Source organism: Nansenia antarctica (assembly GCF_963989245.1).
Source record: "Nansenia antarctica genome assembly, chromosome: 7".
In the NCBI taxonomy this organism is placed as follows: domain Eukaryota; kingdom Metazoa; phylum Chordata; class Actinopteri; order Argentiniformes; family Microstomatidae; genus Nansenia; species Nansenia antarctica.
Window position 1 is genome coordinate 553,388 of NC_137677.1, and position 24,710 is coordinate 578,097.

A 24,710-nucleotide genomic window follows, 5' to 3' on the forward strand; every position below is an offset into this window, starting at 1 on the left:
AAATAGTTTAGTGTGGGTCAGCGGACTTTTGTTTGTTTCCGATTGATAGAATACCATTAATAATAACAGCTTTAGTTGTGTGTGTTGGTGACGGATGCTTGGCTCACTCAGCGTGTTCTCTGTCTCTCTGTTCTCTGTCTCTGTCTCTCTCTCTCTCTGTCTCTCTCTCTCACTCTCTCTGTCTCTCTCTCTCTCTCTCTCTCTGTCTCTCTGTCTCTCTCTGTCTCTCTCTCTCTCTGTCTCTCTCTCTCTGTCTCTCTGTCTCTCTCTGTCTCTCTCTCTCTCTCTCTCTCTCTCTCTCTCTCTCTCTCTCTCTCTCTCTCTCTCTCTCTGTCTCTCTCTGTCTCTGTCCCCAGCCAGAGGACATCAACTATGCCTCGCAGGTTCAGGTGTACAGGGACATCGGGGAGGAGATGCTCCTTCACGCCTTCGAGGGCTACAATGTCTGCATCTTCGCCTACGGGCAGACGGGCGCGGGGAAGAGCTACACCATGATGGGGAGGCAGGACCAGAAGGACCAGCAGGGCATCATCCCTCTGGTAGATAACACACCTTTGTGGGAGTGCGTAGAAACGAGGAGACAGGTAGACAGGTTGTCGAGTCGGACGTTTTACTTCCCAACTTTGAATGTCAGAACAGCAGCAATAGTATAACAGTGCAACAGCATTGTGTACCAACAACTTCACATGAAACTCTCATGTATACAAGTATAGCTAACAGTTAACACCACCCAGAAAGCCCCTGGGTTGAACTCTCAACTCCTTGTCTTAAAGGAGCCGTACCTCCTCCCTAGTCTAGGGAATGTCTTATGTAAAGTGGGTCACCACACCTTCATATCTGAGGTACTACTGGGCGGCACAGCCAGGGTCTGACGCTATGGAGAACATCCAGGGTCTGTCACTATGACAACATCCAGGGTCTGTCACTATGACAACATCCAGGGTCTGTCACTATGACAACACACACTAGTAAACATGCCTGTTTCCTTTTCTCCTACTAGCTGTGTGAAGACCTCTTCACCAAGATCAACGACAGCAATATTGACAACACAAAGTCCTACTCTGTGGAGGTGAGCATGGAGGGCTTCTATCTGTTGATGTCATCCCTGTGTTCCTGTCTGGTTGCTGTAGGTTCTTTCTAACCCTTTCTACCCCTCCAGGTGAGCTACATGGAGATCTACTGTGAGCGCGTGCGTGATCTGCTCAACCCCAAGAACAAAGGGAACCTCCGCGTGCGAGAGCACCCCCTGATGGGGCCCTACGTAGAGGACCTGTCCAAGCTGGCTGTCACCTCCTATACCGACATCCAGGACCTGATGGAATCTGGCAATAAGGCCAGGTGATGCTCACTTCTAATCAAATCAAATCCAATCATTCTTTATCTAAACTGCAGATCTTAACACACTTTACAGGGATAAAAACAGAACCAGTAAACAAGACATCAAATAAATGTCGATCGACGGGTTCAATCTCAGTTTGAGCAACAGTTTGTGAAGGGTTGGAGAAATGCAGTTTCTGTGCTGTGAACTGCCACGACTGAATAGCTTAATAACGGAGACATGTATGTCTCCATCAGTGAATTTACATTTACGTACATGTAAAAACTCAACTTGTCTTGAAAGACAAGAAGAGACTTTACATTGAAATCAACAACACATGCATTAAAGACGGAACTAGGCCACACTACAAAGAGGACACATGTGCGGTACACATCTCACTGGGAGTGCTGCTGTAACAAGTCCAGACAGCTCCATATGTCCATATGTCCATGTGTCCATGTGTCCATGTGTCCATGTGTCCATGTGTCCATGTGTCCATGTGTCCATGTGTCCATGTGTCCATGTGTCCATATGTCCATGTGTCCATGTGTCCATGTGTCCATGTGTCCATGTGTCCATGGGTCCATGTGTCCATGTGTCCATATGTCCATATGTCCATGTGTCCATGTGTCCATGTGTCCATGTGTCCATGTGTCCATGTGTCCATGTGTCCATATGTCCATATGTCCATGTGTCCATGTGTCCATGTGTCCATGTGTCCATGTGTCCATGTGTCCATGTGTCCGTTCACACCTCAGAAAAGTTGTCAGTCCTGACAGTGTTCTTCCAACGTGTCTCTCATCCAACCTCCCATAACAACAGGACTGTACGTGTGGTAATGACAAACCAGGCCTTCTCCCTCACTGCTGCTCCCCAGGCTGACATCCCCACAGATTAGCACATCACAACATCACACCTCTGTCTCATTAGCTGCCAACCAGCCGTGCAGTTAGATGTTGTGTTACCAGGCACTGATGAAACCTGATGAAACAGCCTAAATTGTCAAATTGAATGTAACGCGTTAATAGGTATCCCATCATTTGTGTTTACGTTTGCGACAGCAGAAAATAGTCTGTGTCTGTTTTCTTCTTCATACAATGAATCCTAGCCCATCCTAGCCCTGGCGTAACTCCAGGGTGGAGAGGTTATTATATATGCACATTATTGTAATAGATCTGTGATGATTTACAAAGTGTAAGTCAGGGCTGCTGCCATTTTTATGTAGCTGCATTTCACTGTGTTACATTCCTGGCTCTCTACTTGTTGAAATGACACAGATGAATCTATCTTGTACAGGACTGTGGCGGCCACCAACATGAACGAGACTAGCAGTCGCTCGCATGCTGTCTTCAACATCATCTTCACCCAGAAACGCCATGATGCTGAAACTGATAACACCTCCGAGAAGGTAGGGGGCGCTGTCTCATTCCCAGTGGTCCCACTTCACACAGTAGAATAAATTACAATCAGTAGCTGCTTGAGTTCTGTGACTTCCAACAGCATGATAGTACGGAGGCGACATTGTGATGATGTTTGGTGCAGCACCGTCGCTGCCGTGAAAAACAAATTAGTTGAGCTTAATTTGTTGTCGTCAGCTCAAACATCACCATTGACTTTCCTGTCACAGGTCAGCAAAATCAGCCTGGTGGACTTGGCAGGAAGTGAGAGGGCCGATTCTACAGGGGCCAAAGGGACGAGGCTGAAGGTGAGACCAGACTTCCTCCTTCCTCCGCCACTCTGCTAGTAGCCAGACAGAGATGGTGGAGGTTACTGTCTGCTCATAGGGGTCTCTTCTTATGTAATAATAATAATAATAATAATAATAATAATAATAGCTTAATTTCTTTAGCACCTTTCAAACAACCCAAGGACGCTTTTTGTAAGATGATCAGACAGACAAAACAGAAAACAAACAAAGCAAAACTGAAACATTGACTAGGGGCCAAAGGCCTTGGAGAACAGATGGGTTTTGAGGGCTAGTTTGAAGGAGTCCAGGGTGGGGGCGTTGCGGATCACTATGGGGAGGGAGTTCCAGAGAGTAGGCGCGGCCACACTGAAGGCTCTGCCCCCAAAGGTCCGTAGGTTGGTGCGGAGGGGGGTGGACAGCAGACCCATGTCTGCGGACCGCAGGTTCCGGGAAGGGGTATGCTGGGGGAGGAGGTCAGTTAGGTACTGGGGGGCGCAGGCGTGGAGGGATTTGTAGGTGAGGAGGAGGATTTTGTAGGTGATGCGGGACTTGACCGGGAGCCAGTGGAGGTGGATGAGGGTGGGGGTGATGTGCTGCCAGGGCTTGGTGTGGGTGAGGACCCTGGCAGCTGAGCTCTTTACTCTTTGTTTTGCAGGAAGGAGCGAACATCAACAAGTCTCTCACCACGCTGGGGAAGGTCATCTCTGCCCTGGCGGAGGTCGTACACGTACGTACGGGCGACTCTGTTCATCTGACAATATTTCTCCACAGTGTTCTGAAAACGAATATACTTTGAAGTTTGTGTTTTATTTATCTACTTTGTAGGAATCTACATCAAATAAGGTAATGTATTGTTTACTTAACTTGCAGTATGTCTTGTCATGGTTCTCAGTGATGCATCAGTCTGATGATGATCTGGGTTTGTTGTCACACAGAACAAGAAGAAGAAGAAAGTGGAGAACCACATTCCGTACAGAGACTCTGTGTTGACCTGGCTGCTGAGAGAGAACTTAGGTATGATGTCACTCAGGGTTTATTTAAGCAATATCACACGAGAGGTCGTGCTGTTATACTAAATATCAGCAGGGCTGTGATTGGGTCGTAGGTACGAGACCGCTACTTTGTATTAACGGTCATTTCGGCTAGCTACTTTGTATTAACGGTAATTTCGGAGTGATACATAATATAGTTAAAAGTCCCAGTGCTGTTATACTGTATATCAGCACTCATGGAATGCCTCTTGTCCAATCAAATTACTTGGTCGGAACTAACTGTTGTATAATAGACCATTTACTGATTACTACCATATGTTCCCAATGGTAAACACAGCTAATCTAACCCTGTAATCTACAGTCAGTAGGTATGTACCTGATGAGTCTCATGTCCTCTCTTGATCAGGGGGGAACTCTCGCACGGCCATGGTTGCTGCCCTCAGCCCAGCAGATATCAACTATGATGAGACCCTCAGCACACTCAGGTAGACCATCTCTCTCTCTCTCTGTCTCTCTCTCTCTCTCTCTCTCTCTCTCTCTCTCTCTCTCTCTCTCTCTGTGTCTCTGTCTCTCTCTCTCTCTCTCTCTCTCTCTCTCTCTCTCTCTCTCTCTCTTATCCTCCCATACAGCTGATGAATGTGGAATTGAAGGTCGAAGCCATTGAATACCTCAGTATTACATAACGACAGATAATGTTTTTCTTGTACCAGCTTCACTCTTCAAACACCCTTCAAAGTTGCAGCTGCACTGTTAGACTGCTGAGTCGTGTAATTGGCTACCCAGGGGATACAGCCTTTTGCACGTGTGTGTGTGTGTGTGTGTGTGTGTGTGTGCGCGTGTGTGTCTGTGTCAAAGTGGGTGGCAATGAAGGCCCAGTTATACCTCTCCCAGGTGTTCTAATGCTTTTGTGGGCGGCTGTGTCTCAGGAGGTAGAGTTGCCGTCTAATGATCACAAGGTCAGCAGATCGGCGGTTCGAGCCCCGGCTGGCCACATGTCGAAGTGTCCTTGGGCAAGACACTGAACCCCAAAATTGCTCCCAGTGAGCGGGGCCGGCCGGCGCCTTGCATGGCAGCTTGCCGCCATTGGTGTGTGAATGTGTGTGTGAATGGGTGAATGAGAGGCCGTTGTAAAGCGCTTTGGAGCAGCTTTGGAGCAGCAAAGAAGGCGCTATATATGTGCAGTCCATTTACCATTTGTGTGTCTCTCCCAGGTGTTATAATGCTTGTGTGTGTGTGTGTGTGTGTGTGTGTGTCTCTCTCTACAGGTATGCCGACCGAGCCAAGCAGATCCGCTGTAACGCCGTCATCAACGAGGACCCCAACAACCGGCTGGTGCGCGAGCTGAAGGAGGAGGTGGGCCGCCTCAAAGACCTCCTCTACTCCCAGGGCCTGGGGGACATCATCGAAAGTAATTCTTACAAACATGGTTACATATATGAATCATAATGATTTGATGTTACAATGTTTGTCTATGGAGATCTCACATGTATATTCACAATGAAGATCACTGGCTAACCACTGCTGCCCGATAATCTCTCCTGCTCACTTCCTCTCACTTCTCTGTTCTTCCTCTTCACTCATTCACACTCTCTCACAATGTTTACATCACAATAAGTGAATGAGTGAGTCTCAAAGTGTTCTCCTATCTCTTTTTTCTCCTTGCCCTCTCTCTCTCTCTCCTTCTCTCTCTCTCTCCCTCTCTCTCTCTCTCTCTCTCTCTCTCTCTCTCTGTCTCTCCCTCTCTCAGCGTATCGGGGGCCTGCTGGCACTGAGGTTGCTGGTTTGAAATGTGTGTTTCTTCGGCTCTTGTGCCTTTTCCCGCGACGCAGCATTGCTGCCAGCTCTTACATGGCTTTACTCTCTGCAGCACCCGAGTATCTAATGATGAAACGATTGACATAATCGGGTCAATCGGATCAGATTTTTTACACCAAAGTAAATGGGAGGCTAAGTCTAATGTATTCGCTTGTCGTCCCTTTACAAACTGGGTAGAGTGAAAAATATTGTACTAATTATTTTACCACCACAAGCATTACATGAGCTTAGAATGATAAGGTTCTATCTCCGTTTAGAATGATAAGGTTCTATCTCCGTTTAGAATGATAAGGTTCTATCTCCGTTTAGAATGATTAGGTTCTATCTCCGTTTAGAATGATAAGGTTCTATCTCCATTTAGAATGATAAGGTTCTATCTCCGTTTAGGGCAGTTCAGAGATATCGAGCGTCAACGTTTTTACATTCCATTATATTTTGTGAGATGGAACCTTTGTATTTTATTAGGGTTACTAACTAAAAAATGTCAACATTTTTAAAAATAACACCACACAGGCATTAATAAACACCTAATGGATCAGATCATGTAAAAAACTCAATTTTGACAAAAAATTTAGATAGAACCTTATAATTCTAACGTCACGATTAGGCATTAGCATTTCCAGGCTGAGAGCCGGGTGTCATGCCCTGGTGCTGTAGAGATTCTATCGTGTGCTTGTAGCTTTGCCGCTGGCGTGAAGGAGTCATATGCAGCAAGCCAGTCTGCTCATCATAAACACCACATACTCAGTATGTGCATCTACACGTTGATGAACAAGTGTGTACATGTGTGTAGAGTATCACATCAGTGCTTCTAGCTCCCAGATGGATGTGTGAGTGACTGCCTGTGGCCCAGAGGGTTAGGGTTACAGCTGTGGGTGTGCCTGGCTCTGCTCTGCTCTGTTGGATGTGATCCTCCATCAGCACATTGCATGAAAACGCTGTATGAAGGTAGTTAGGGTAGTTAGTGTATATCTGGGTAGTTAGTGTATATCTTAGTTAGAGGACAGACTAGTGGGACATTCTTCTAATGCTTCAGTGTCTCACAAGAATCTGGACCTGACTTCAGAAAGCAGCCAGGCTGATGGTTTGGTTTGGTACGGGGTTAGGGTGCAGATGTCCCAGATGTTCCACCTGGGTGTGCTGATGTTCTCTGTTCTGTAGAAGGTTCCGGAAACCTTTCATTATTATGTGTTACAAGGCAGAGAATCACAAGGACAGATGAAACATGGGGAACATGATGCAGAACCACCCCCTTCCCCCCAAATACACAGATATCCATGTGTGGTCACCATTAACCATGTGTGGTCACCATTAACCATGTGTGGTCACCATTAACCATGTGTGGTCACCATTAACCATGTGTGGTCACCATTAACCATGTGTGGTCACCATTAACCATGTGTGGTCACCATTAACCATATGTGGTCACCATTAACCATGTGTGGTCACCATTAACCATGTGTGGTCACCATTAACCATGTGTGGTCACCATTAACCATGTGTGGTCACCATTAACCATGGTTGACTTCAGGAAGCTCGTACATTCAGTCCAGTTCTATCTGGTTATCAATAAGAGACCTTCCGCCCCGTCGTAGAGACGGTTTCCTTCTTCCAGTAATGGATCAGGCTGATTGTTTTACAGCAGCTGGTAGAGTGGGTTAATGAATCCCAGCAGCTTTTAGTTGTTATCTGATCTCCACAGTGATGGCTACTAGTGCTCTCTAAGGAACCACAGCCCCCTGCATAGATGGGATGATATGTGTGCTTCTATGTTACATGGATGTAATAATAAATAAAAAATACAGTAGTATATCCAAGATGGATAGTTTGACTTGAAGGATGCTTTTCTCATGACAGTTAGAAAGAACACATCTTAGTATTGAGTTATGATCGAGGGAGGGTCAAGACAATATGTTTGTTTAAACCTTGAGGACACGACTGACCTCTAATTGACCTCTAGAATGGAACTAGAACTCAGTGCAGCTGAATTATATTTCTGCTTTCTTCAGACAGGGAAAGCTACAGTAGATGATAGGGTTGATCTGAAGTATGACTCTGCATTATTGAGAACGCTTTGCTTGACGTTTGATTGCATATAAAATAAACTGCTTGAAGTTCCATCTGGTTGAGTTTGGCCCTCAGGTTGCGGTTGTGTCTTAAGTTCTTATTATTTTTGTTTGGCAGCAGCTGTTTCTCCTCTTTCTTGTGACTTTAAAGTTTCGCTTGTGTTTCCGGTTTGTTTCCAGCTCGACATATATGTCTGCCTTCTTCTTTCCTCTTCTTTTCTGTTTTTTCTTCTCTTCTCTTCTCTTCCTTTTCTGTCTGCTTCTCTCCGTCTCTCTTACCCCCCTGTACCTGGCTTCCCCCCTCCCCTCCCATGCCCCCCCCCATGCCCCACCCCTCCCATGCCCCTCCCCTCCCATGCCCCGCCCCCCCGCCCCTCCCCGACAGACCTGTCCTCCGATCTCAAGAACAATAACAATAAACGCCGAGCTGTCAGTCAAAAGGGTGATCTCTCCACAGTGACCCACACCATGACGGGGATGAGCCCCTCCCCCTCCCTGTCCGCCTTGTCCAGCCGCGCCGGCTCCATCGCCAGCCTCCACGACCGCATCATGTTCAGCCCCGGCAGCGAGGAGGCCATCGAGAGGCTCAAGGTGAACACCAGGGGGCGCACCTTTCAGACAGACCCCCAGGGGGCAACACCTTTCAGACAGACCCCCAGGGGCCACACCTTTCAGACAGACCCCCAGGGGCCACACCTTCTAGACAGACCCCCAGGGGGCGCACCTTCTAGACAGACCCCCAGGGGGCGCACCTTTCAGACAGACCCCCAGGGGGCGCACCTTTCAGACAGACCCCCAGGGGGCGCACCTTTTAGACTGACCCCCAGGGGGCAACACCTTCTAGACAGACACCCAGGGGGCCACACCTTTCAGACAGACCCCCAGGGGGCACACCTTCTAGACAGACCCCCAGGGGGCACACCTTCTAGACAGACCACCAGGGGGCACAGCTTTCAGACAGACCACTAGGGGGCGACACCTTTCAGACAGACCCCCAGGGGGCACAGCGTTTAGACAGACCACTAGGGGGCACACCTTCTAGACAGACCCCCAGGGGCCACACCTTTCAGACCCCCAGGGGGCACAGCTTTCAGACAGACCCCCAGGGGCCACACCTTTCAGACAGACCCCCAGCTAGGATACACCCATGACCAATCCCATCACAGAGTCACTTTGACCACTGCGTGTGACTGTTAAATGTTAACATGAGTGTAGTCAAAGAGTGAATTGTACAGTATGTCCAGTAACCTGGGTGATGGTGTGTTGACCCTGATAAGAGCAGATAATATGTTTAAATGCCAACACAGTGCTGTGTAAAGCACTAAGTTGCTAAGTTATTACATGTGCTTCTGTATGACCTGTATGTGTCCTGATGAGAGTTTTACGATTTCAACTATTAGGAGACAGAGAAAATCATCGCAGAGCTCAATGAAACCTGGGAGGAGAAACTACGCAGGACCGAAGCCATTAGAATGGAAAGGTGAGCTGATAGAACTATAAAGGTCAGCTTCTAGATCTATAAAGATAGAATGGAAAGGTAAGTTCTAGATCTATAAAGGTAGAAGCTTCTAGATCTATAAAGGTAGAAGCTTCTAGAAGTATAAAAGTCAGCGTATAGAACTATAAAGCACCGTGACTGTAGAGCAGTAACTGATGTGAAACAGGCTCTTCGTGGCCTGGGGTGGTCCAGTGGTCTAGCACCGCGGTCTACAGTGCACACATATTATGCCCATGTCGGCATGGGTTCGAATCCGGCCCCATGCCCTGCTGACATGCCCTCTCTCCCTTCTTCTCCTTACCTTCCTGTCTGTCTTCACTATGCCTGTCCGATAAAATGAAAACATGTGAGTGGGACTGCCCCACTCAGAAAAAATAACTTTGAAACAGGCTCTTCACCTTTGGTTTACATAGATTTACACACTGAGCTACAAAACAGTAAATGTTTAGTTTCTGTTGAGTTTCCAGTGACAACAACAGTGTGATTGTTTGTCCACAGAGAGGCGCTGCTGGCTGAGATGGGCGTGGCCATGAGGGAGGACGGCGGCACAGTGGGGGTCTTCTCCCCTAAGAAGGTAAGCAGACAGGGTCATGTTCCAGGTCGTACTGTGTACTATGTGCTATGTACTATGTACTATGTACTATGTGCTGCACACAACACACGTGGCTGTGCTTCTCTATGAGACCTGATTCATGTGTTCACAAGTCAAGCAGGAATAATATATTTGATGCAAAAGAAAGTATACTTTGTTTACTTTGTTTGAATTGATTTCTTAAGTGATGCGTTTGTGTTCGTTTACTCTGAAGCCGTCAGACAGAAAGCCCCAGGCGGTCTTTATAGACAATGTAGGCCTGTTCTCCCCCAATGAGGTTTGTTGCTTTGCAGTGTTACGTACCTGTCCCATATCTCCTCTGTGTGCTCCACTAAACTAAACTATCACTTTGACCATTACTATGTGTGAACTCTGAACTCTCACCTTTCTCATTGTGTTTAATAACAGAGTGTATTTCAACAGGGCCAGTTTGCCAGTATGTGTTAAAATATAAATATATAATTTCAGAATGGATACTATGACTAAGAGGTTCATATCAATGGCATCTCACTGACTACCTTTAGCAACACAGCTGGTGGTTAAACAGCAGAGTTACTGTTTAAAATAGGATGAAATAATCTCTTAGGCTGGATTTGAAATGTATAAATGTAGATACTTTTTACTACATTTTTAAACACAAACAGGAAGTAGAATTCGGTGGTTACTGAGTGTGCGCCACTGATTTCCTTCCCCCAGGGGTCTTCCTCATCTAAGGCTTCATGGCATCAGCCTGTCTGCACTTTAAACTGTTTCTTCTATGAAGGTTTTTTTTTCATTTTGTCCTTTAATCTACCGGTACTTCATTATTCATTGCAAACAGACGTGTGTAAACATGGAAAAGCAAACACGTTAAATACACGTGTCTCTATTTTAGGGACATTTATTGCTCTTCTGTTTGTTAGTGGATTCTGTGGTGTTTCATGTGTATAATCACACCTATGGACTGGTGCTGAACTGGACTGTCTGTCTGTCTGCATGTTTCTTTTCTTTATTCAATAGAGTGAATCTCTGTGTGACGATATCAGATGTGTGCATGGAGGTGTTTTATGAAAAATGTGGGAATAGAACATTGTACATTCAATTGACTTGAGTGATGGTGGAAACAGTCACTGTGGCGTATCTACAGTATCTGATGACATTTAGTTTAAGGATCTAACTCTCAAGATCATAGCTCACATATGGGGACAAGAGAGACATGAACTCTATATAACCCAGACCATCTTGTTGCAGACGCCTCACCTGGTGAACCTGAATGAAGACCCTCTGATGTCGGAGTGTCTGCTCTACTACATCAAAGACGGAATTACAAAGTAAGACAGAATATAACCCATTACAATATAACCCATTACAATATAACCCATTACAATATAACCCATTACAATATAACCCATTACAATATAACCCATTACAATATAACCATTACAATATAACCCATTACAATATAACCCATTACAATATAACCCATTACAATATAACCCATTACAATATAACCCATTACAATATAACCCATTACAATATAACCCATTACAATATAACCATTACAATATAACCCATTACAATATAACCCATTACAATATAACCCATTACAATATAACCCATTACAATATAACCCATTACAATATACCACCTAAATGACCACCTAATGGCCATTTGTTTTATGTATCAATACGGAAGCAAGAATCTTACTCCTCTTCATACTGCAGTATCTGCATCTGTATCTGTATCTGTCTCTGTCTCTGTCTCTGTTTCTGTCTCTGTCTCTCTGTCTCTGTCTCTGTCTCTGTCTCTGTTTCTGTCTCTGTCTCTGTCTCTGTTTCTGTCTCTGTATCTGTCTCTGTCTCTCTGTCTCTGTCTCTGTCTCTGTCTCTCTCTCTCTCTCTGTATCTGTATCTGTCTCTGTCTCTGTCTCTGTCTCTGTCTCTCTGTCTCTGTCTCTGTCTCTGTCTCTGTTTCTGTCTCTGTCTCTGTCTCTGTTTCTGTCTCTGTCTCTGTCTCTGTCTCTGTCTCTCTCTCTCTCTCTCTGTCTCTGTCTCTGTCTCTGTCTCTGTATCTGTCTCTCTTTCTGTCTCTGTCTCTGTCTCTGTATCTGTCTCTGTGTCTGTGTCTGTGTCTGTCTCTCTCTCTCTCTCTCTCTCTCTCTCTCTCTCTCTGTCTCTGTCTCTGTCTCTGTCTCTGTCTCTGTCTCTGTCTCTGTCTCTGTCTCTGTCTCTGTCTCTGTGTCTGTCTCTGTCTCTGTCTCTGTCTCTGTCTCTGTCTCTGTCTCTGTCTCTGTATCTGTCTCTGTCTCTGTCTCTGTCTCTGTCTCTCTTTCTGTCTCTGTCTCTGTATCTCTTTCTGTCTCTGTCTCTGTCTCTGTATCTGTCTCTGTGTCTGTGTCTGTGTCTGTCTCTCTCTCTCTCTCTCTCTCTCTCTCTCTCTCTCTGTCTCTGTCTCTGTCTCTGTCTCTGTCTCTGTCTCTGTCTCTGTCTCTGTCTCTGTCTCTGTCTCTGTCTCTGTGTCTGTCTCTGTCTCTGTCTCTGTCTCTGTCTCTGTCTCTGTCTCTGTCTCTGTATCTGTCTCTGTCTCTGTCTCTGTCTCTGTCTCTCTTTCTGTCTCTGTCTCTGTATCTGTATCTGTATCTGTCTCTGTCTCTGTCTCTGTCTCTCTTTCTGTCTCTCTTTCTGTCTCTGTCTCTGTCTCTGTCTCTGTATCTGTATCTCTCTCTGTCTCTGTCTCTGTATCTGTCTCTGTCTCTATATCTGTCTCTGTCTCTGTCTCTGTCTCTGTCTCTGTGTCTGTGTCTGTGTCTGTGTCTTTCTCTGTCTCTGTCTCTGTCTCTGTCTCTGTCTCTGTCTCTGTCTCTCTCTCTCTCTCTCTCTCTCTCTCTCTCTGTCTCTGTCTCTGTCTCTGTCTCTGTCTCTCTCTCTCTCTCTCTCTCTCTCTCTCTCTCTCTCTCTGTCTCTGTCTCTGTCTCTGTCTCTGTCTCTGTATCTCCTCCCAATCCTTGTTGTTGTTTAAATGCCTCTGTAATATTCTGTCCTTGTCCTCTGTCCAGGGTGGGGCGGGTGGACGCCAGCAGTCGGCAGGACATCGTCCTCAGTGGTCTCTTCATTAAGGATGAACACTGCACCTTCACCAGCACCACGGGCCCCATGGGAGAAGGTGAGCTATCCTCCCTGCCCTGCACAACAACACAGTAGCATGTAGCTACATGTAGCATGTAGCCTGAGTTTGGTCTCTATAACGTTGGGGAAACGTCCCTCACGGCCTCTCCTGTCCCTCAGTAGCAGTCATCTTGGAACCCTGCGAGGAAGCGGAGACCTACGTCAACGGGAAGAAAATTACAGAGCCTACGGTGCTGAAATCAGGTGGGTCACCTCTCCCTCTCTCCCTCTCTCTTCACCTCTCCCTCTCTCCCCCTCTCCTCTCCCTCTCTCTTCTCCCTCTCCCTCTCTCTTCTCCCTCTCCCTCTCTCCCTCTCCCTCTCTCCCTCTCCCTCCTCTCTCCTCTCCCTCTCCCCCTCTCTCCCTCTCCCTCCCTCTCCCTCCCTCTCCCTCTCCCTCTCTCTTCTTCTCCCTCCCTCTCCCTCTCCCTCTCCCTCCCTCTCCCTCTCCCTCTCTCTCCCTCTCTCCTCTCCCTCTCTCTCCCTCTCCCTCTCCCTCTCTCTTCCTCTCCCTCTCCATAGCTCTCCCTCTCCCTCTCTCTCCCTCTCTCCTCTCCCTCTCTCTCCCTCTCTCCCTCTCCCTCTCCCTCCTCTCTCCTCTCCCTCTCCCCCTCTCTCCCTCTCCCTCCCTCTCCCTCTCCCTCTCTCTCCCTCTCTCCTCTCCCTCCCTCTCCCTCTCCCTCTCCCTCTCTCTCCCTCTCTCCTCTCCCTCTCTCTCCCTCTCTCCTCTCCCTCTCTCTCCCTCTCTCCCTCTCTCTTCTCCCTCTCTCTTCTCCCCATCTCAATATTTATTTCTTCTTACCCATTTCTCTTTCTCCCCCCTCCTATGAAGTATCCCCTATTCTTTCTTCTTTCATTCTGCCTCTCATGCTTGAAACATCTCATATTCTTCACTCTTTAAGCGTTTCATTGTAAACGTACGGCTGTATCCTGTACATATGATAAATACACTTTGATTTGGTCCATCGTGAGCTTAGAATGATAAGGTTCTATCTCTGTTTAGGGCAGTTCAGAGATATTGAGCGTCAATGTTTTTACATTCCATTATGTCTTGTGAGATGGAACCTTTGTATTTTATTAATTACTAACTCAAAAATGTCAACATTTAAAAAAATAACACCACACAGGCATTAATAAACACATAATGGATCAGATTATGTAAAAAAACTAAATTTTGACAAAAATGGAACCTTATAATTCTAACGTCACAATATGTCCATGCCTCTGTGTATACATGTCTATTGTATTTCTGTAAAGCTAAACACTAAATGCTTTGTGTTGCTCCTGGTCCATTTGGTTGCGTTATGGATCAACCTGTCCAGGGAACCGCATCATCCTGGGGAAGAGCCACGTGTTCCGCTTCAACCACCCGGAGCAGGCCCGGCAGGAGCGGGAGCGGACCCCCTGCCCCGAGACCCCGGTGGAGCCGGTGGACTGGGCCTTCGCCCAGAGAGAGCTGCTGGATAAGCAGGGCATCGACATGAAGCAGGAGATGGACCAGAGGTACGACAGGAGAGGAGGTGTTTTGTAGGGGAGGAGGTGGAGGAGGTGGTACCAGAGGCAGAGGGGAGGGGAGGTGTAGAGTGAGTTAGAGAGAATGAAGAAGAAATTGAGGTAGGAAAACTAGGAGAGCAGCAGTAAGTCATCCAGCCTTTGGCTTTGAGCAACAATAGCTGCAACAGATGACACACAGCACATATACCAGACATGAAGAGTCCCAGTAACTAGCAGACATGGCAACTGAAGCATCTGACTGAGTAGAATGACAGCCAGTATCAGTAAGTAGTAAGTAAGTAAGTAAATCAAATGTATTTATACAGCACCTTTCCCAGACCAAGGGTCACAAAGTGCTTTACATACAAGGAGGAAACACAAATAAAACACAATACAAGATCGAAAGCCACAGCAGGTTAAAACAGGCAAAACAAGTGAAAATAAGAACAAGTAACAGACAAACAGTTGTACAACAGCATCAACAGGACACAGAGAGACAGGCCCTTGGGGCTATCCAAAAGCCTGTCAAAACAAAACAGTCTTTAGCTGCTTTTTAAAAGCCTCGACCGAGCCAGCTGATCTAAGATCCAAGGGCAGAGCATTCCAGAGCCTGGGGGCCACGGTTTGGAATGCTCCATCACCCTGGGTCTTCAGTCTGGCACGGGGGACAACCAGCACACCCTGGTCAGAGGACCGGAGAGACCTGCTGGGGCTGTAAGGACGCAGTAGGTCACAGATGTAAGCAGGAGCCTGACCATGGAGGGCTCTGTAGGTGACGACCAGAACCTTGAAATGAATTCTATATTTGATGGGGAGCCAGTGTAGGGATGCTAAGGGATGTACAGTCTCCTCAACTTCTCTGGTTGTGTTTGTGGTTGTATCTGCAGGCTGCAGGAGCTGGAGGACCAGTACCGTAAGGAGAGGGAGGAGGCCAACAATCTGCTGGAGCAGCAGAGGCTGGTGAGACCTGTTACACACATCTATTATATCTATCTATCTGTTACACACATCATGAACGGACCCTAACGTAGGTGCAACTCAATATTTACATTTTTGTGAAATAACATTGGGATCCGTAGGATTATGAGAGCAAGCTGGAAGCTCTTCAGAAGCAGGTGGACCGCTACTACCCTGATACCACCGAGGAAGAGGAGGAGCTAGAGGAGGAAGGTGAGGAGGAGGATCTATATAACACTCAGTCTGTTTAGGGTTTGAGATTAGCTTACTGCTCAGTAAGCATATACTGCAACACAAAGGAACAGATTACAATAGTATTCCTTTTTTGTAAAATCAGTGAGAACTGGATTTCGTGACGTTAAGGTAATTTTAGGTAGTGGTGGTCTAGTGGATAGTGAGTTGGACTTGGGATCGGAAGGTTGTGAGTTCAAATCCCGCCTGAAGCCACACCACTACTAGTGTGCCCTTGGGTAAGGCACTTAGCCCTCAGTTACTCCAGGGGGAATGTCCCTGTAATTCGTAATTGTAAGTCGCTTTGGATAAAAGCGTCTGCTAAATGGCAAAATTATTATTATTTAAAATTAAATTATTTTAAGGTTCTATCTCCATTTTGGTCAAATTTTTGTTTTTTTTACATAATCTGATCCATTAGGTGTTTATTAATGCCTGTGTGGTGTTATTTTTAAAATGTTGACATTTTTGAGTTAGTAATTAATAAAATACAAAGGTTCCATCTCACAAAAACATAATGGAATGTAAAAACTTTGACGCTCAATATCTCTGAACTGCCCTAAACGGAGATAGAACCTTATCATTCTAAACGGAGATAGAACCTTATCATTCTAAACGGAGATAGAACCTTCTCATTCTAAACGGAGATAGAACCTTCTCATTCTAAACGGAGATAGAACCTTATCATTCTAAGATAGAACCTTATCATTCTGAGCTCACGACTTGTGGTGACTGTTGACCCTCTGTGCCCCTCAGTGCCGTGGACGGAGAGAGAGACGGAGCTGGCGCTGTGGGGGTTCCGCAAGTGGCGGTGTTACCAGTTCACCTCCCTCAGAGACCTGCTGTGGGGCAACGCCATCTTCCTGAAGGAGGCCAACGCCATCAGCGTGGAGCTCAAGAAGAAGGTTTTACAAGTTCAGATGTATTTTTAGCACCACAGCCACAGTGTTCATGTTCCTCCTATCGCCCTAACCTGGCCGCCCTGCGTCCCTCCCCTCCCCTCCCTCCCATCCCTCCCCTCCCTCCCATCCCTCCCATCCCTCCCCTCCCTCCCATCCCTCCCATCCCTCCCATCCCTCCCCTCCCTCCCATCCCTCCCCTCCCTCCCCTCCCTCCCATCCCTCCCATCCCTCCCATCCCTCCCATCCCCCTCCCCTCCCCCAGGTTCAGTTCCAGTTCGTGCTGCTCACAGACACGCTGTACTCCCCGCTGGCCCCCGACCTGCTGCCCCCCCAGGCGGCCAAGGACAGAGAGAAGCGGCCCTTCCCCCGCACCATCGTAGCCGTGGAGGTCCAGGACCAGAAGAACGGAGCCACACACTACTGGACCCTGGAGAAGCTCAGGTACTGGAGCACGAAGCTGGATATGTGGTGTACATATATATACATATATACATGTATAAACATAGTCAGTAAAACAATTAGTCAACTTGAACCACAGAGCCACTCAACCCCAGTATTTGAGCTGTAATGTTTGCAGGAAAAGCACTATACAATAATATATAATAATATATAATAAAGTTATTATTATTATTATTATTATTATTATGGACAGTTCTCAGGAATGTGAACCATGATAGATGATAGTGTTATAGCAGATCTATAGATATGATAGTGTTATAGCAGACATAGCTCTTTGCTTATGATGTGTGATTTGGTGGCTGGTGCTGCCCCCTGCAGGCAGAGGCTGGACCTGATGAGGGAGATGTACGACCGCGCGGCCGAGGTTCCCAGCAGCGCCATAGAGGACTGTGAGAACGTGATGACGGGCGGCGACCCCTTCTACGACCGCTTCCCCTGGTTCCGCCTGGTCGGCAGGTACAGTAGACCACCAGGTCACAGCATGGGCAGGTCATAGGTCAGAGGTCACACAGGACCACAGAGGGTCAGGGTACGTTACAGAGTTATCACTAAGCCCAGTCCACACTGTCAGATGCTTTGATCCACTGCCTAGAACCATGACAGAACCTCCTGCACAGATCAGCTCCAGCAGGATCATAGTGCACGGTCCTGTGGTCCTGTGGTTCTGGCACCAGCATGGGTTAAGCAGCACACATATATGTAGTAGTGAGTCTGTGCATCAACAACCATCCATAGAGCCCCTTGCATCTGTTTGTCATCCCCAACGTGGTTTTGGGTGATGCGGAAGGACATTATTGTTACTGATAGCCTGGCGTTTAATAGCCTGAGTGGTTTTATTTCTGATTGCACAAGAGATTCTTGGTGAACATGGGCTTGCAGCATCAACACAACCAAAGCTAAGAATCCTCTCTAGTCACCCGATGTGTCAGTGAACCTCTGAGGGAGGGGCGGCTGTTAGCCGAACCCTCCTGTATTCCAGGGTCACTTATATAAAACTGTAAACACAATCTGAAAGCCTTGCCTAGTGATCTGCGGGGAGACGAGTCTTTGTGCTGAGTCACAGCAAAGCCGCTCCCCTGTTCCTCTCTAGGTTTCTTCTCTGGTGTGTGTTTCTTCTTCTCTTGTTGTTACTAACCTAGTTCCCATGTCTCTGGCTGCACCAGCAATCCCCTTTTCAAAACTTGCATGAGCGAGCGCATGAGTGACCCCACCCCCTCCCCCACCCTCTCCACCTCTGACCTTACCGAGCTCGCCGACTCGCCGAGGCGAGGGGAGGAGCGAGGAGGAGGAGGGGAGGAGGAGTTGGAGGAGTTGGAGGAGTTGGAGGACCTGGACGATGATATCTTTTTGGACGACCCGTGCTCGGAGCTCGGGGGAGAGGATGAGGATGATGAGGATGAGAGAGAGCTCTGCCGAGGCTTCAGCGAAGGCCAGGATCCCTTTTACGACCGCTCGCCATTATTCAGTGTAGTGGGCAGGTTGGTGAGGTTTCAGGAGCATGCTGGGAGGAAACTAGCTCTTTCACACTGAGACACACTGGGTCTCTGCTGCCTCTCTGATAACGTGCATGAGGGCCTTAACACACAGGCATCATCGGCATACACTGTGACACACACACACCGACACATGCACACGCACACGCACACACACACACAGACACTCACACAGAGAGAAACATGGCACACTGGGATGTGTGTACATGGGTGGGGAGATCAAGCAGGATATGGGCGTTACAATAACACAATATCAATGCTTGATACTTGATAGAGGTTTTGTCACTGTTGTGGCAACCACACTATGTATTTCCATATTGGCCTCATCTTTGATTCAATATTTTGTAGGGACCGGAATCCTGCGTCTGAAGCTCTGCGTGAGAGCAGATGTTTCGGGGGGGTTACATCATCATGTTGGCTGGGCAGAGTCCAGCAAAGATCAGAAACAAACGTCCCTCGTTTCTCGTTCTGTCCGTTTTCCCCGTGTTCACATCCAAGGCCCTCCCTGCCTTTTAATCCTAGCTGCCCTCCACCTCACGCTAGCAGCTCCAGACACACTCTGTTGCCTCAGCTCTCTCACTGTCTTAGTTTCTGTGTGTTCAGGGGGACACATGCCATTGCTAACAAGCAGACACATAGTAAGTAAGTAAGTAAGTAAAGCTTTATTTATATAGCGCCTTTCGTACATGAAATGCAACTCACATAGCCCATTCATTATTTCCCAATAGAACTGTGAAACATTTAAGTAAATAACATTGTTATAGGGTATATAGCCCCTTGTCCTACTTAATAATCAGTTCAGTTGGTAGACATTTTGGGGCGTTTACGCTTGTGTTTTATCATTTCCATACCTTTAAATCTCATCCAGAATGACTCGTCTTGTGAACACATGAGCTACTCTTACGGTCACATGACACACACACACACCAGGGATGAATGTTACTCTTTGACATGGAGAACCTGAAAAGTCCTGTACACATTTTCTGTGAATTTAACCCTTGGTGGAACAATTCATACCTACTTCCTACGTGCTTTGGTAGCGGTCCAAGCAAAGTTGTTGCTCAACGACTGCTTGAGGTGTGTGTCTCACCTTTTTGTCTAAATGTCTGAATGCAAAATAGAAGCTTCTTAGTTAAATGAGACCGTCAGCTAAACCGCTGACTAGTCTCATATCATATCTTTAGATATCTATTTTGCATATTACAGCAACATCATGGCAAAATGTCCTGTCCATGTCATCTAACTGGTGCATCAACCTGGTGGTTTAGGAAAGACTCAATATCTCAAGATGAAAGAGCTGGTTTCTACTGCAGCTGTCTCTTTTAGGCATGCCAGAGCACAATTTTTAATTTTGAAAACCTTTTTTGTCGTCCAGTTTTACGTGGATATACGTCTGATAAATTGGCTCCCCTCTTTTGCACAAAACCACTCCACTAGTTGGAGGTTTATGGCTTATTTTGATTTCTGGTGTCATCCTTTGTTTTTTTGATGTAGCATATTTCAAGCTGTTGGCAGTGTTGGTTCAAGCTAAGCCATGTTCCGTTTGAATGATTTCTGTTTGATTTTGCTTTCAGTCGAGAAGCCGAAAGCTTTTTTTTTTTTTTCGTTCACCTTTTTGTCCTGAGCATGCCTTCTTGCATTCTGCACCTCACCGATCTGGAATCTTGTCGTAAGCCCCTCCCCTTTCTACCCTTAAATGTCTACCCCGCCCGCCCATTGGCTCTTGGAAAAATTTGGTCCATGACTGCAAGATTATTGGCTCTATAATGTTGATCATTCTAAGTGAATGAAATCAAAGATGTTCCCACATATATCTGCTAGTCACCCTGCAACTTTGTGTCACTCACTCAACATAACCATTGATAGCCTAGATGTGCTGTTTACATTATGTTTACATCCATTGGTCCCATCTCCATGACAACACTGATAGTGTTGTCATTCAAGAATACCTACTACATTTTGGTCTTGTTCCGGTTCTTGTTCAAATAATCATAGCAGCAGGCATTAAATAACATTCTGACTGGAGAATTGTTAATTGATGTGTTTTATTATTAGTGTATGTTAGGAATTTATCAGCCAAAACACATCACGCATTTCCTGACCCTATAATTACAAATTAAGTGGTTAAAAGTTGTTTTTACAGTTCAGTACATTTCTTTCAGAGATTAACATTCAAAGTTAATGCGGCTTGTAAACTGGTGTTTATATAGAGCCTCTCTCCGTGCTGTGATTGGTCAGTCACACACACCAGTCAGACAGATGAACGGATCTTGAGGCGTCTGTTCCCAAGCTTTACTACTCAGCTGAAGCTGTTTGTCTTACAGTCAGTTGAAGCGTCAGATGCACACAGAGGGCAGACGTAGTTTCGTCCTGTACACATGCTCCTTAGCCTCACCAAGGTTTCAAAAACAAAAACACCAAAGAAAGCTCTCCTCATGCCCCTCGATTCACCCAACAACTTTAGAATCGTTGACGTTGACAAAACGATCAGCGAGAGTTCCTAGTAAAAGGCAGCCATGGCCATCGCAAGAGCAGTCCCAGCTTCTGTTCTGTTGCTTTGCAGCTTGGTGTTGTGTCCGTCCAGTGCAGTGATGGTTTACCTCTGTACCCTCCTCTAATATAGCTGTTCTCTCTAACCCACGCTCCTCTCTCTCTCAATCTCCTCTCTCTCTTCTCTCTCTCTCTCTCTATCTCTCTCTCTCTCTCTCCCCGTCTCCCCCCCAGGGCCTTTGTGTACCTGAGTAACCTGCTGTACCCCGTGCCCCTGGTCCATCGCGTGGCCATCGTCAGTGAGAAGGGAGAGGTGAAGGGCTTCCTCAGGGTGGCGGTGCAGGCCATCTCAGGTAAGACCTGAACCACAGACCCCCACCGCCCCCCTGAACCACAGACCCCCACTCCCCCCCTAAACATCAGTCAAGCAAACCAACTAAATATAGTGAGGAAAACAGAAAACCGCCAGGATGGAAACATTAGTGTCTTTGTTACAGAGATACTCTAGTCTAGGTCATACAGAGATACTTTAGGACAGAGATACTTTAGGACAGAGATAGTTTAGGACAGAGATAGTTTAGGACAGAGATACTTTAGGACAGAGATAGTTTAGGACAGAGATACTTTAGGACAGAGATAGTTTAGGACAGAGATACTTTAGGACAGAGATAGTTTAGGACAGAGATAGTTTAGGACAGAGATACTTTAGGACAGAGATAGTTTAGGACAGAGATACTTTAGGACAGAGATAGTTTAGGACAGAGATACTTTAGGACAGAGATAGTTTAGGACAGAGATACTTTAGGACAGAGATACTTTAGGACAGAGATAGTTTAGGACAGAGATACTCTAGGACAGAGATACTTTAGGACAGAGATACTTTAGGACAGAGGTACCTGAGGTCAGGGAGGATTTGGGAGAAGGACAACGTGAGTGTGACTTCTAGAGGAAGTGAAGTGAAGGTGCTTTGTGTTTCCCTCCAGCGGATGAGGAGGCGCCGGACTACGGCTCCGGCGTTCGGCAGTCTGGAACTGCCAAGATCTCGTTCGAGGACCAGCAGTTTGAGAAGGTAGGGGCTTCCACACAACCAACCGAAGGATTTGAAGTAGCACCTTTTGTGACTGTACGTACCTAGGACTTTACTAACTCTACGCTGTCCCCTTGTGGTCAGTTCCAGACAGAGTCTTGCCCTGTAGGTCTGTCCCGCATTGGTGGGGTCTCCCAGGAAGAGCTCCGTTTCGTGGAGGGCGAAGGTCAGAATTCAGAGATGGGACCCTCAGCCGATGAGGTCAACAATAACACATGTGCGGGTAATGCCCTCTCAGTGAGGGTGTACAGTACACTGTCTGTATGCAGTAAACATTTACACACACGCAGACTATCTGTGTGTGTTTCTGTGATGGGTAGATGTGGTATGTGGTAATATGTTGTAGAAACAAGAGGATTAACTGTGTAACTCTGTAGTTTTCTATATCCATGCCTCTGTTTTGATCCCTCCCCCTGCAGCCAGCCCAGAGGAACTGGAGAGCCCTGTGAAGGCCCAGGTGGAGGGGCCTCTGGACGGAGCGCTGGAGCACCTGAGGGTGGGTAACGTCTTCACCTTCAGAGTGACGGTCCTGCAGGCCTCCAGCATCTCTGCAGAGTACGCCGACATCTTCTGCCAGTTCAAGTAAGAATGTTTAACTGCTCAACCTGCTCAGCCTACTTGTACAGTTATACCTTCAATGTACTGTAACTCTTGGAAACAGTGCCCAGTGCTCTGGTGCTTTAGTACACTGGTACTCTGGTGCTTTAGTACACTGGTACTCTGGTGCTTTAGTACACTGGTACTCTGGTGCGGGGAATTTCTGGTTTGGACCCGGAAATTGCTAAACGTCACGTTTGACGTCAGACTTAACAACCGAATTGGGACAGTAAACACAGTTGTATGGGAAATAAAAACTCTGTTTGGCAGATTTCTGAGTGACAGCACATCCTCTGTCTCTGTCTCTGATCCTTTGTCTCTGGTTCTTTGCAGTTTTATCCACCGGCATGACGAGGCGTTCTCCACCGAGCCTCTGAAGAACACGGGCCGCGGGCCTCCGCTGGGCTTCTACCACGTGCAGAACGTACGAACGAGTCAAGATTCAAGATAGCTTTATTGTCACACAGTGACAGAAATTCTCCTTTGACAGGCAGAAGTGCAGCTCAAGAATACAGTTCCACATTAAAAACACACATAGGTCACATACATTAATACATACAATAAAAACAGACAGACATAGCAGTGTTTATAAAATGTAGTGCTTATTTAAAAAGTCCAGTCATTTAAAAATAATAATAAAAAACTAAAGTGTTATGATTTAAAAAGCTAAAATGATGTGGTTTAAAAAGAAAACAATGCACTTTCTATTTTAAAATGGGATGAATGTGTTTTTCCGGGCCAGTGGAATTCTGTAACGGCGGCCTGATGGAAGTAGCTGAAATGATTGGTTAGCAGTTAGGAGGAGAAGGAAACACAATCATGTGGTTTAGATGTTTTTTTCAAGGGGTTGAAATATCTATTTATTGGTTCAACAGATCGCTGTGGAAGTGACCAAGTCGTTTGTGGAGTACATCAAGACGCAGCCCATCGTGTTCGAGGTGTTCGGCCACTATCAGAAGCAGCCCTTCCCTCCTCTCTGCAAAGACCTGATCAGGTAGAACTACTACCTAGCTGCTGGAGACTCTGTCATCTCTATTCTGACGGTTTTCATGTGGTGATAAAACGCCTTTTTGTGACCTTTGACCTGTGATCTTTTCTTTCTACCAACCAGCCCGTTGCGTCCCTGCAGAAGACAGTTCCCTCGCGTGATGCCGCTGTCTAAACCAGGTACACACTACAACCCTCTCACTGTTCTCCAACAACAGAGGGAACGATGTTATTACTTATTGTATCTTTCGTTGTGTCTTTTTAAATTATGATTTAAGAATGCCTCTGAATCAGAATCTCAGTGTTTGTATTGTTCACGTTCTGTGTTCTGGTGGTTCTCATATGATTGATGAGATGTCTGGTACTGGTCCAGGTTGTGTGTTGCGTTGTGTTGCCTCTGTGCTGGTGTACTGTACTCAGGGTATCCGCGGTGTCTTGAAAAGTATTAAAAGTTGATAAATCAATTTAGGGAAAATCAAGACCCTTAATAAGTATTAAAAAGTCTTATCACGATGTTATGAGGTCTTGAATTTTTTAGGTATTTTTCTGAATTAGACTCTGTCCAAAGAGTTTGAGTCCTAAAAACTTTTAGTAAAAGTTCGTGAATTTATTAGTTTTATTAAAAAACAAAGATGAACCGGAAATTGTGTTGTATGATAGTGGTCTAGTAGTCTATTGCAAACTAAAGCTGTTAAGTTAAAGGTGTCACTGATGTAAACGGTTACAGCTCGAAGTGGCGGTGAGGTCTGGAAAAATATTGACAAGGTCTTTAAAAAGTCTTAGAAAGGTATTGAAATTAACCTCAAGATTCCTGTATATACCCTGAGTAGGTAACATAGACACGGCTGTTCTAGTGTCAACTGTCACTTAGATCCAACTGTCACTTAGATCCAACTGTCACTT

At 46.4% G+C, this 24,710-nt stretch overlaps 1 protein-coding gene across 1 annotated transcript in view; it reads left to right on the plus strand.

The window, feature by feature from the left end:
* kif1aa (kinesin family member 1Aa) overlaps positions 1-24,710 on the plus strand; it is a gene marked incomplete at its 5' end in the record, with an annotated part of 52,555 nt that overhangs the window by 11,336 nt on the left and 16,509 nt on the right. The window contains 29 exons of the mRNA XM_080535550.1: positions 357-539; positions 1,001-1,069; positions 1,160-1,338; positions 2,615-2,726; positions 2,946-3,023; positions 3,661-3,750; positions 3,941-4,019; positions 4,404-4,482; positions 5,263-5,405; positions 8,336-8,469; positions 9,279-9,358; positions 9,875-9,950; positions 11,199-11,278; positions 13,003-13,109; positions 13,232-13,315; positions 14,433-14,613; positions 15,492-15,564; positions 15,684-15,774; positions 16,549-16,697; positions 16,957-17,135; positions 17,472-17,609; positions 18,293-18,631; positions 21,371-21,489; positions 22,120-22,205; positions 22,308-22,446; positions 22,643-22,805; positions 23,154-23,244; positions 23,696-23,814; positions 23,932-23,987. Coding sequence (XP_080391676.1) covers positions 357-539; positions 1,001-1,069; positions 1,160-1,338; positions 2,615-2,726; positions 2,946-3,023; positions 3,661-3,750; positions 3,941-4,019; positions 4,404-4,482; positions 5,263-5,405; positions 8,336-8,469; positions 9,279-9,358; positions 9,875-9,950; positions 11,199-11,278; positions 13,003-13,109; positions 13,232-13,315; positions 14,433-14,613; positions 15,492-15,564; positions 15,684-15,774; positions 16,549-16,697; positions 16,957-17,135; positions 17,472-17,609; positions 18,293-18,631; positions 21,371-21,489; positions 22,120-22,205; positions 22,308-22,446; positions 22,643-22,805; positions 23,154-23,244; positions 23,696-23,814; positions 23,932-23,987 — 3,496 coding nt within the window. The remainder of the gene's footprint in view (positions 1-356; positions 540-1,000; positions 1,070-1,159; positions 1,339-2,614; positions 2,727-2,945; positions 3,024-3,660; positions 3,751-3,940; positions 4,020-4,403; positions 4,483-5,262; positions 5,406-8,335; positions 8,470-9,278; positions 9,359-9,874; positions 9,951-11,198; positions 11,279-13,002; positions 13,110-13,231; positions 13,316-14,432; positions 14,614-15,491; positions 15,565-15,683; positions 15,775-16,548; positions 16,698-16,956; positions 17,136-17,471; positions 17,610-18,292; positions 18,632-21,370; positions 21,490-22,119; positions 22,206-22,307; positions 22,447-22,642; positions 22,806-23,153; positions 23,245-23,695; positions 23,815-23,931; positions 23,988-24,710) is intronic.